This window comes from Prinia subflava, chromosome Z (assembly GCF_021018805.1).
Source record: "Prinia subflava isolate CZ2003 ecotype Zambia chromosome Z, Cam_Psub_1.2, whole genome shotgun sequence".
In the NCBI taxonomy this organism is placed as follows: domain Eukaryota; kingdom Metazoa; phylum Chordata; class Aves; order Passeriformes; family Cisticolidae; genus Prinia; species Prinia subflava.
In genome coordinates this window covers 57,954,641-57,966,997 of record NC_086283.1, presented here as the reverse complement: position 1 = coordinate 57,966,997, position 12,357 = coordinate 57,954,641, and the positions used below count along the sequence as shown (strand labels likewise).

The 12,357-nt window shown below is 38.5% G+C and overlaps 1 protein-coding gene across 3 annotated transcripts in view; it reads right to left on the bottom strand.

The window, feature by feature from the left end:
• The window catches only part of GAK (cyclin G associated kinase), a 69,688-nt gene that overhangs the window by 10,044 nt on the left and 47,287 nt on the right, over window positions 1-12,357 (bottom strand). For 2 of the 3 annotated variants that reach the window (XM_063421736.1, XM_063421738.1), the window contains exons 21-24: window positions 11,770-12,240; window positions 9,652-9,822; window positions 2,713-2,847; window positions 2,256-2,375 (exon numbers count right to left, since the gene is read on the bottom strand). In XM_063421736.1, coding sequence (XP_063277806.1) covers window positions 2,256-2,375; window positions 2,713-2,847; window positions 9,652-9,822; window positions 11,770-12,240 — 897 coding nt within the window. The remainder of the gene's footprint in view (window positions 1-2,255; window positions 2,376-2,712; window positions 2,848-9,651; window positions 9,823-11,769; window positions 12,241-12,357) is intronic. The other variant, XM_063421737.1, reaches the window with a different exon arrangement.

Here is a 12,357-nt window from a genome sequence, read left to right as displayed (position 1 = left end):
TTGTGACAGTAGTTCTGCATCCCACTACATTATATTTCTGCTATTATGAAGTGCATAATAAAAAACTAATTACAAAAAGTGGTAACAGACTGAGAATATTTTCCAATGAATGCTTTCAAAGTCTGTAGTGATTCCTTGCACTACCTTTAAGGAAGATGAGATTATTCTACAGCAGCATTCACAGGGAATATATTGCATGTAAGAAAAGCACTGCAGCCTGAAGGAGATACTGCAATCACCCCCCTGTGGCATAGGCCAAGCTTGTCTGGGTTATACACAGCAATGTAAACTTGATTTGATCTTTCAAAAATGGCTCCTCACACTTCAGCTCTCCTGATGCCTCCCTTTTGTAGTGGCTGCTCATACTTCTAACTTGAGCAAGAGGATGTCTCCCTAGGGCCACATGTAAGATACCATACTGTATCTTCAAATACCACACCTGACAAAAGCCTGTATTGTACAACACCTAATAAAATCTAGGAATGCGCTGCTTCTTCATGAAATCACTCAGCTGCAGTCAACTCAGTTTTCAGTTATTGAAAACTTGTGAAATTTACAGAAAAAAGAATAGTTACTAGTCAGTGCAAACAACTCTGCATACTGAAAAATTATCTCTTTCACCTATTCTTTCAAAGCATTATTGCTTTGAAATTCATTACTGCACTTTTCAAGGACAACAAATTCTTCCTGTAAGACAAGTCAATGCCTCACTGTTCACAGCAGCTTTTCAACACCACACTCCTAATGTCTTATAGTCCATTCTTAAAGAATAGTGTGATAACACCAACCAGCACAGAACACCATTGGTATCCTACCAGCAGCCTAATACACCAGTATTAACTACTTTTACCTACTATTTCTTTTGGGTTTATATAGCATTCATATTTCTTGCAGCAAGCAGCTTGCACTTTCTTAGAACAACATCATCTACGTGGCAGCCGAAAAACTATGAAAAATACAACACAGTGTGGTATTCCAAAACTGAATTCCAGTTCTTGTGGTGCCTTGAAAATTCATTCCAAGCCTAAGAATGTTAACTAGGACAGTGACATCTGGCTATTTCTTAATGCTATAATTTTTCCTATTGAAAGCTAACTTAAAGAGTAATGAATTGACCTAAGTCCTACTAAAATTAGTTCAATTTCTTTCATCAGATTCAGTGTGAGCTACACCTGCAACTTCAAGTCAAAGATAAATTGACTGTTTTTACTGTCACGCTATCTGCAGATTCAACAACATGTATTAAACTGAATTATTAAACTAGGAAATTTTTGAATTTTTTTTACTGCAAAGTAGCCTCATTGGTACTGCTTCAACACCAGAATTTTGCAGCGCTTATGCCCAAGCAACATCAAGAAGTCAAACACTGCATGCTACCTGGTGTTTCTACAAGAATTCCACTGGTACTCAGTTCAATACACAGTGCTTACTGCCAAGGCAACAGGGTAAAACCTCCATCAGTTCCAAGCTAAGGGAAAAGCAGGTTTGTGCAATTCAGGGACACTAGGCTGTTCTGAATTATTCCTTGTACTCTGAGCAGCAGGTCACATTTTTTATGGCAGTGTGGGTTCTGAAATGCAAGGACCTCAGCTCTTTTGTGAATGCTGCAGGGCTAATTCCTGAATTTCAGGCCAATAAAACACCCTGGAAAAAGAGTTACTGTCCAATGTGTCTTATCTTCCAGAACTCCTTGTGCCCTCTACTGCAAACTGACAGATGTTCATAATGCTTTTGGTACTGCTGTGCAACACATGGGCTTGATTTGTGGTCATCTTACAAACATGGTAGATGTGAATAGCAGAACTATGAAAGTCTACTAAATTCAAAGGAAAGTACTGAATTAACTGTCACTTTGGAACTAAAATATTTAACTAATTTAATCCTGCTTTCATTTTAAATCCTTCAAGAAAAGTAATAATCAATGCTAGGTAAGAAGCCTCATGCTCAGTTACTGAATCAGCAACTCCTGGTTTCTCTTACCATCTCAACTAGATTCTGAAGCATTAATTATTTTTACTGTTCTTATATCACAGCTGTAATTATCTTCTGAAATATTACTCTGAATATTTCAAAAAATATCTGGAAGATGCAATCTTGTCTTGTTACTCACCAGCTCTCAGCAAATATCTCAAGTCGGTCATTAACAGTTAAAAGGAAACACTTTCCTTTACAGGCTGTCAGTAACATTTATTGGTACAAGAAGCAAATTAAACAGTGGAGACATTAAATACAGTCTATCAAAAGTAAGGACTTACCTGGAAGACCAGATCCCAGACTGGCAAGGTCAGCAAAAGGATCAAAGTTTGAAGCTTTCGCCTGACTGGACGACAAACCTGAGGACACACTGGACTGGCTTCCAGTGGTAAAAGCTTGGCCTGCATAATAAGAAGACACATCATGTACTCAGTCTGTTTGGAAATTGAGAGAAAGAATAAAAGTACTATCTCCACAACACCTCATGAAAACCTCCCCAACATTCCACTTCACAACATCTTTTCCCATAATAAGAATCACCATTACTTTAGAGAATTGAAACAATTTCATTCCTGTGTTTTGAACTTAAATCTGAAAAAACTACAGAAGTGCCTTACTAAAGGAGCACTTTTTAAGCAGCAAAGCAAAAATGCCTGAAGAAGTGTTCAGCAGTTTCAGGTGATTAAACTGACCCAGTCTGGAGTATTCCTCTAATGGAAAAATTGAATTTCATCATACCTTCACAAACAGGCTTTAGCTGTGGTGATGCTACATTGCTGGTTGTTGAGGAATCTGCCCAAGAATCCCATCCGCTTAAGAGGTCTGGGTGGCTTGTAGATGATGATATTTTAGGTGGCTCTGGCGTCAAATTGCCTACAGAAGAAAAAAGAAATGTCTTCATGTTTAAGAAAACCATCATAACATACAAATATACATATTTGCCAAAATCAGCAGAACGTGTACCACATTGTCAGCTACAAAGCTAAATTTCTCAGTAACAGTTATGCAGTCTTAAACTGGACTCAGAAGGGTTGTACCACTGGAATTCCTTCATTTCTATTTTAAAACATCACACACACTTCATAGATAAGGTATTTTCATGTGCAGGAAATGCTATGAATTTAGCAGCTTATGTCTCCTGACCAAAAGGACTAGCTCAGGTACAGGTCTAGGGCATGCTGCTGCTCCTGACAACACAGTCAGTAAGCAGAAAGCAGCAGTGCTCCTTGAATGGTGCTCTTTATCATTCAGCAGTCTGGGTGCTACACAGGCCACTTCAAACTGCAGGTCTGCCTAACACAAGCCCCTTGTGATAAAGGGGCCTCTAGGCCAACTAACACTCTTTGAGGTGTGACACACAAATGAATGCACACAATTGAAGAGCAGGATACAGGAAGAGTGGAGTGATTTTTTTCTGGGAAAAGGTTAAAAATCTATAGCTCCATGGATAAAAATCACTTTTCTATACACCATGACATCTAAATGAAAAAGTCATATTTAAAAGCACACAAAGGTGCCGCCACTAACTCCTGAAAAACGTCGTATCCCATCTAAAGGTGTAACTGCCATCCCTTATACTTCCAAATGATTCCCCACTTACTCACATGAGCTATTAGGTGAGAATGAGATATGCTACTTATGGAATGCTCAAAACTGCATGCCAGCTCTGAGCATTCTCCTTGAGGAGAGTCTCTTGAGGAGACTCACAGAGAAGCAGGACAGCTTTTGAATGTAACTCCTACTTTAATGCTATAACAACTGTCAGTGCTACAGGGAGAGGGGATATTTCAGTAAAGCCAATACATTTAGTGGTCCTTTAAGACATTTCATAGACACAGGGTTTAGAAAGTTAACCCAGCTATCCTTAAAAAAGCAGTAACATTTTGAGGCTTTGAAAGTCTCAACTACTACACCACAGCCTTTCACTTGTCTCAGCTTCTCAGCTTTACATTCTAAATATTAATATCAAATCCTCTTAATTAAGGAAATAATTAGAAGCAAATTAAATACCCTTATAGCAACTCAATCTACTAATACCATTTATAATTAGATCTTACAGCTGCAAAGCGAGCACACCAAATACTGCGCAGCAAATATCTCCTGAAAGCCTGTATTTCAGCAGTATTCTCTGCTGCATGTGAGGGAAAACATCAGAATAAAATGCAAGAAGTACCCACCATTTCCAGCCCTTTCTCCAGATCCAAGGTTTACCTCCCTGCCTCTGAAACCACGGGAGAAACAGTACATATTTGTCTCAATACTCAGGACCCCAGCTATCCGCTAAACAGCAGTGTCACTGGCTATAAACCAGCACCTATTTGTCAGCTTAGAACTTTGCTGTATCATATTTTGCTGTATCATATTCCACTCCAAAAAGTGGGCCTTGAATGAATACTAACACCGATTTTTAGGCTAGAAATAATTTTGTTCTACAATCTCTGCTATTAAAGGTCTTTTTACAGGAGCATAAGAAAATCAACAATTAATTTCATATGATAATTAACTATTATGAAAACAAGTTGAGAGAAATAAGAATAAAGTAAATTACAAGTGAATGCATTTGAAGGATTGAGAACATACTATGGGAATGAGCTGTTTTATAACAGTTGGCTTAAGAGCAGTCAAGTTTATCACCTCCCCCACCCTGAACTAAGCAGGAAGTAGCCTACTGCTACGTATAGCAGTAAATTCATTATTAAGAGTAAAAGCTCCTATACCACTACGGAAAAGTACCACTACACTTGTAAGGAAAAGTACCACTACACTTGTAAGGAAAAGTACCACTACACTTGTAAGGAAAAGTACCACTACACTTGTAAGGAAAAGTACCACTACACTTGTAAGGAAAAGTACCACTACACTTGTAAGGAAAAGTACCACTACACTTGTAAGGAAAAGTACCACTACACTTGTAAGGAAAAGTACCACTACACTTGTAAGGAAAAGTACCACTACACTTGTAAGGAAAATCTGAAACAATGTACAGTACAAAATGCAGTACAATACATCAGTACAATATCCTGAACAGATATCCCATTCCTCCTGAAACTGTTCTTATACTACCTTCTTTTTAGCTCTGCAATGTGGGCAGTATGTCACATTTTAACATCAAGAAAAAGTGTTATTAACACAATACTTGGCTTTCTACATATCCTGAAGAGGTATGATGAGACCATATTGAATCCCTATTTTATAACTGGCACATTGGAGTTCATATAGATACATTAAGATAAAGGAGCAGAGTATCTAAAGAAATGGTAAAACATCAACCATATTGATATTCCAAAAAAGGAAGCAATTAAAAACATGAACGTGCAGATCCAAACCTGGTTGTCTCATGTTTTTAATAATTTATTTATATTAATAATCCTTAGCCATACAGCAATGAACCACTGGAGGTTAGGGCAAAGAACTGTGTTCTTTACTAACACTGCTCAAATCAAGCTAAGATGCAAGAATAAGTTGATGGTAATCAGATCACCCTTTCCAGCTTCCCAAAATAAGAGATCTGCATTTTACTACACACAACTTCACATAAGGTTTTCTTTATTTAACTTGTCATGTCTACAGGAAATCCTTTAATCAGACAGACAACAGGATTTTCTGTGAACCAAGGGGCTGGTTTAATGTGATGCAAGGTTTTTTTAACCTTGTCTAAAGCCTGTCTGAGAACTCAAGTTCACAGAAATTAACTTCTCCTCAGGAGGAAACCACACTGAGCACTCAGGGTTTTTTTGATCACCTTCCAAATATCCTGCTGTTCTTTGAAGGAAATACATTCTTGACTCAACCTGCATTAAGATGATCTGCTACTTTAAAAACTCAGAAGAAAATTAAGTTCCTATGTTAATACACAGCTGTTTAGCAGCAACAGCACAATATTTTCCTATTACAGGTCAGAATGCCTTAAGGGACCAGGTATTGTGTAAGAACTATCTTTTACTTTAAAACTCCTAAGATTTTAAATTTTAAGCCACCATCTGAGAAAGAGAATGTTAAAATTCTGTCTTGAACTTGTGTTCACTGAAACATCTTTTCTCCTGGTATCTATACCAGTTTAGCCATCATTTACTAACAAACAAAGTTTATCTATCAATAAAATTTGATTCTAGACACTTAAAATCACTCCAACAGTAGAAGTCATTGAATCTCATTACTACAGCACAGGTCTCTGCCATTACTACTAATTCATTTCTAGTTTAAATTTTTTTTCTCCCTTTAATGGCCTCATGGTTGCACTGTCTTTTGCTTGCTTAATAACTTTCTTCCAAATATGTCATTTGAGAACATGTTCTTATTTGTCCTTTCCTCTCCCGTTACTAGTGATCCTGTCCTTTCAAGACTCAAAAATTCACATTAAAAGCAAGATAACTATTAATATCCCTAACTTAATTTAAAAAATTGATACCTGTAACTGGATAGAATGCTAAATGGTCAAATATATACATCATTTCAGCTAAACACACATATATGCTCTCATTTGAAAGATAAAAGTAAAGGTGCATGAAGTGTTACCCCAGTTCCTCCACTTCCATATGGTTTTTAAAGACTGCACAGCAACAGAAATATTGGAAATCAGCGTAAAACAGTAGGCTGAAGAGAAAATGGGTACATTTTAAGTATCTTTTCCTTGTTGACAGAAAGCTCCAGAAATTACATTAAAATAGCAGGTATCCTAATACACTTACCAGGGTGCAAGCTATCATAAAATCAGAAGGAGTAAGCATAAAACAATGTTGAAGTCAGATGTAAAAATATTCCTTTTTTTCCTGTACTTGCTTAAATGTTATCAACAGTTGAATATTAATGGTAGTCTCCTTAAGATTGCAGATAAACATTTAGTGAACAGAAATCCATAATTTATTTTTCCCACTTTAATGCATAAAGGGGTTTCTGTCTCCTTTCTGATATGAGGGTTCTGGTACTATTAAACTTGGAGAACAGAAGTGACAACATTCTTATAGATGTTAAAAATACTTAATGTAAAGAAACTAACAAAAGACTGAGACAGACTCCTCTGTGTTGTCCAGTGGAAAGAGGCAGAAGGGCACAAACTGAAACACGTGAAAGTCCATTAAAAAATACTTTCTTTTGTCTAAGATCTCTCCAACATTGGCATAGGTTGCTCAGCTGTAGAGTCCATAGCACTGGCAATACTGACAAACAGAAAGGACGGAGTCCTGAGCAGCCCACTCTCCTTGCCACTGCTTTGAGCACATCAGCTAGAGAATCTCCAGAGGTCCTGCCTCTCAAGTGGGTTAGATTTTGGCTGAGATCATAAAATATGTTGAGTTACAAGGGAACCACAATGATCACAGAGTCCAACTCCTGGCTCTGCACAGGACAGCTCCAAGAATCATATCACGTGCCTGAGACTGTTTTCAAACACTTCTGGAACTCCTGTCAGGCTGATGAAGTGACCAGTTCCCACTGTTCCAGTGCTCAGCCAGTTTCTGGAAGAAAAACCTTTTCCTGATACCTAGGCTAAACCTCCCCTAACACAACTACAGCCCATTCCCTCGCATCCTATCATTGGTCACTACAGACAACAGATCAATGTAGGCCCCTGCTCTTCCTCCCACAAGGAAGCTGTAGCCTGCAATGAGGTCTGCCCTTAGTCTCCTCTTCTCCAGGCTGAACAGACCAAGTGACTTCAGCTGCTCCTCATATGGCTTTCCCTTAAGGCCCTTCACCACACTCACAGCCACTGACACTCTAACAGCTTCATGTCTATTTTTATATTGTGACACCCAAAACTGCCCCCAGCACTTGAGGTGTGGTCACTCCAATGCAGAGTGGGACAGTCCCCTCCCTTGCCTGGCTGGAGATGTTGCATCTGATGCTCCCCAGAACACAGCTGGTCCTCCTGGCTGCCAGAGCACTGCTGACTCATTAAGCTTGCCATCGACCAGGATCCCCAAGTCCCTTTCCATGGTGCTCCCCAGCATCTCATACTGTATTCAGGTTGCCCCGTCCCAGGTGCAGAATCTGGTGCTGAGACCACTACTGGTCAAATCTTCTACTGTGCAAAAAATTTATGTCTGGTAATGTCACACAGGGACAGCAATAGAGGCACAAAACTGACAACTATGTAAATATACAACTGAAACATACTGTTACTATCTATAGGATGGAAAATAAAACATTGCAAATGAGGCAGCAAGTGGAAACTTCTTAGTAGAACGAACCACAGCTGGAATATAATGATTAATAATATGATAGGGCAATAGCTGGGTAGCCTCTTATTTTAAAGAGGAAGCACTTCTCTCAGTCAGACAAAAAATGCTTTTTTTCTGTCCAGTTTATCTGTAAATAGCACTCAGACTGCATCACCCAGACACAGGGTCAACTAGAGCAACTGCTAAACGCAGAGAGGCAAGTCAGAGCTGCATGCAATAAGCTCTGGGAAGAAATCACCCTGGTTTGAGAAAAAAAGGTGTGTGATACCACCATTTCTAGCTACCTGAAGATTTTAAGTAGGTGTCTGGATGAGAAGAGGCCTGAGCTTCTCTGTTGGACACAGCCAGCTCCAAGAGACTCACCACGAGGCACAGCTGAGCCTCCCAAACTAGATGTCTCTGGAAAAACAATTTTCCCAAAATATGCTGCACAGCAGCTTTAAGAGAAGGGACAGATGTGACAGAAACAGCCAGACATTAAGGTTAGTGGAGAAGGAATGGGAAGAGGTGCTTCAGATGCCAGAGCAGAGATCACCCTGCAACAAACACATGTGAAAGACCACGGTAGAACAAATATTCACACTGCAGCCTGTGGAGGACCCACACAGCAGTAGGTTCCTGGCAGGACATGCAGCACCTGGAGAACCACATCCCTACAGCAATCTCTTCCTAAAGGACTCTACTGTACACAGACCAATGTTCTTAAAAGACTGTATCCCATGGTAAATGCCTATACAGAAAGAGGGGAACGACAGAGCAGCAAACAGCCCTTACAGACTGATCACAACTCATATCCCTATGGAGAAAACCCACACTTTTCTTTCAAAGTCAGTTTTTAAAAAGCTTTGACATTAGTAGCTTTACCACACCAACATTTTTGCAAATGTCTGTCTATCCTCAAAGAATGATGGGAAGACTGAACATATCACAAAGATTTTTGTTTAAAGATTCATAGATTTTAAAATAAATGTATGAGGAAACTGCTTCGCCAAGAATGTATCAGAGAAATGAAACAAATAAGATTAGAGTATTACATAACAGACTTTGTAAGTATATTACCAGAATACATCCAGGTCAGGAAGGTGCAAGCTAGCCTCAGCCTACGCTTTAAGAACCGGCTATATTATAACTTGACTTACTCGTTTCTCTTCCAAGGTTTCCAGAAAATCTTTACTATCTAAATACAGACAGCATAGCATACTACCACCTATAAAGTAAGTTTCTAGATGTTTGGGTACCTCAGTTATTAGATCATTGAGAGGAAACTCCAGCTCCTAACATATGATTAACAATACTAGAAATCCTGTCACATCATAAATAATAGCATGACATTATACAGAAAACACTTGCTTCTTGGTGCATTTGAGTGCTTCCAGAGTACAAAGCTAATTAAAACAGCAATCACAACAAGTGGATCTATTAAGACACTAATCCACTAAGCTGAAAGACAAATGCACAGAGGAGCTGTTGAGAAACAGAACACCAGAAGCACACTTACCTAAATTTAAGAAATCTGAGCTGGAAGAAGGAGGAAGTGAACTTTGTGTGGAAGGAACTGTATTAGCTGTAGATGTTGAGGTTGGATTAAGGAAGTCCCCAAAGAGGTCTGGACCAGACAGGGCTTGATTCTCTGAACTTGATGACATTGCGAATGGGTCAAATGGATCGGCTAAAAAAGAAGAAGAAAACAAAATTATCTCATGACAAATCATAGAGTAAATAAAGTTGAAAAAGCCTTCTGAGGGCAGAGACAAAAAGCTCATGCTAGTAACTGCAACAGCCTTCCGTGGATTTTGTATGGCAGAGAGTAACCACCTATTCCTTCTTCTAGACAAACGAACTTTCACATGGTACAAAAAGGATCTCAGCCATACATAATATGAACAGGTATATTATGTTATCTTCTAACAAAAGCAACAGAACTGCATACAACTCAAAAACATTATTCATTTCATCCATTTAAGACACATCTTGAGTGACCATCTGACACACAGAAGAATTACTCCATAATGCCAAATCCACAACAGATTTGAAGAAAATGGACTACTACACTATTAAAAAGAATATGATGTAAAACATTCATACTACCATTCAGACTTGAAGGCATTGGCGAGTCTGGGGCAGAAAGCACGTCAACCCAAGAATGAAAACCAACAGAAGCAGGACTTCAGCAGGTCTCTAGTGATCCCAGTGAAGAAAAAACTAACTGGAAGAGTATTTATAGTCAGCATGAAGTAACATGTGACAGTCAGTTGGAATCACAGCTTTAGATCTTCCTGTTTCTGCTGCCCTCTAGGGTCAAAACCCCTCCAGAGCCCAGGGAGTCCTGCCAGATTTACTCAGAAGCTGAAGAGAAGGAATAATCCTGCTATAATACCTCAACACATCCTCAGGTAATGACTACACTGTACAGGACTCAACAACATGGCATGCAAATTTACTATAGCATCACATGTAAACAAAACCTCACGTATAAGTTTGTTGTGCAAGCCAAAATATAACAGTGGCCAAATACTCTCACTTATCTCTCTTAATACAATTTAATGAAATACCTTGAATGAGAATGACTACAAGAACAAGATACATACATGACTACTGATCAGGTGTTTCATGCAGTAGATATGGTTAAAGAAAGATAATGTAATAAAGGTTCCATTTTATAGATTTCTAGCTATGTAAAAATGGTAAATTAAAATTATTCTTCCCTGACCACAGTAACAAAATTCAATAGTGAATTGCCTCAAAATAAGAAAATATCTTAAATCACCTAAATGCTCTGTAAAAAATACTTCTAGTTGTCTACAGAGGAAAGCTTTGAGTATCTATGAATTATCTTTGTGTAAACAAACAAAACCTTGTAATGGTTTCCCAGTTTATGAGACTAATATTCCCAGAAATCTTAGCATTAACTTTAGGCAGAGAATTGTTACTCCCAAAAAGTGATGAAGAGATGAGTATCTACTGGTAAGAGGAACAGAATCTCTGAACTAAGACACCTTGTTTAAATACCAAATAGACAGCACTATATAACATTCTCTTCAAGGATACTGACCCACCAACAGCATCAGTAAAACCAGCAGCAAAACAGTTTTTAGCACTATCATCATCCTACTGGTTTGAATAATAATCTACAGGATTTCCAGTTGCTCAGCACTCTTACGTGATTAACACTTAAAAATCCCATGCAGACATTTGACCTAACCAGCACAGATCTGTACATCTAATGCCATTGCTTTATGTAAAGTTCAACTCATGACAATTCTATGCCTTAACAAATGCCTTATGGATATAAAAAAGGATTTAGCATGTAACATTCCTATGGGAAAGCTAAGAATTCTTTAAGATACTAAAATCCCTTAAAATTCAGAATTTGATACTTTCTATTTACAAGAGTTTAAAGTTAATAGGATACTGGCAACATAACAGAATACTTGAATAACATACAGGAATTTCTCTCCTTCATGCAGCAGTAACACCTGTTCTATTCATAGCCTTGCTGCAGGCTGACATGTCTTCTCCATACTGCCAAAACACAGTATTTATTTTTTAAGCACAATGCAAGGAGCAGTTTTCACGTGTTGCCCAGGTGACAAGTACTGATACTAAACTCACATACCTGAAGACACGGCTGCTGCTGAAGATGAACCCTGAGTAGCAGCTGGACACTGACTGCTGAAAAAGAAATCTGTTCCTTGTCCAAGAAGATCTCCAGTGGGCTCATTTGAAACCTGTGACACACTACTCACAAACAGATTGTTCAACAAGTCTGCATTACTTGATGAAGAGTTTATTTCTGAGATAGGTTGTTTGTGTTCTGCTGAAATATCAGAGTCTAGTCCCAGCAAGTCCACATGCTCCTCAGGGAGAGATTTTTGTAATGGAGCAGATGGAGCTTCAAAATTGGCTTCAAAAAGTAACTCTCCTTCTGGAGTAGAGTCTTTTTCATCAACCACTACTGCACTTCCTTCATCTGGAAATGTTGGGAACTCCTCATCAGAAGGCTCACTCTCTTCCCTGTCATTAGATAGCTGAACACGATCATTTTTAGGTGAACTGTCCTCTATTCCACTTTCTGGAGTTTGTCCTTCTTGAATAGGAAAAAAAAAAAGAAAAAGAACATCTTTAAATAACCAGCATTCTTCTTCTGACTAGGGTAAGAGAAACTTTCATGGTGACATCCTATGAAATTAATCCCTAACTAACC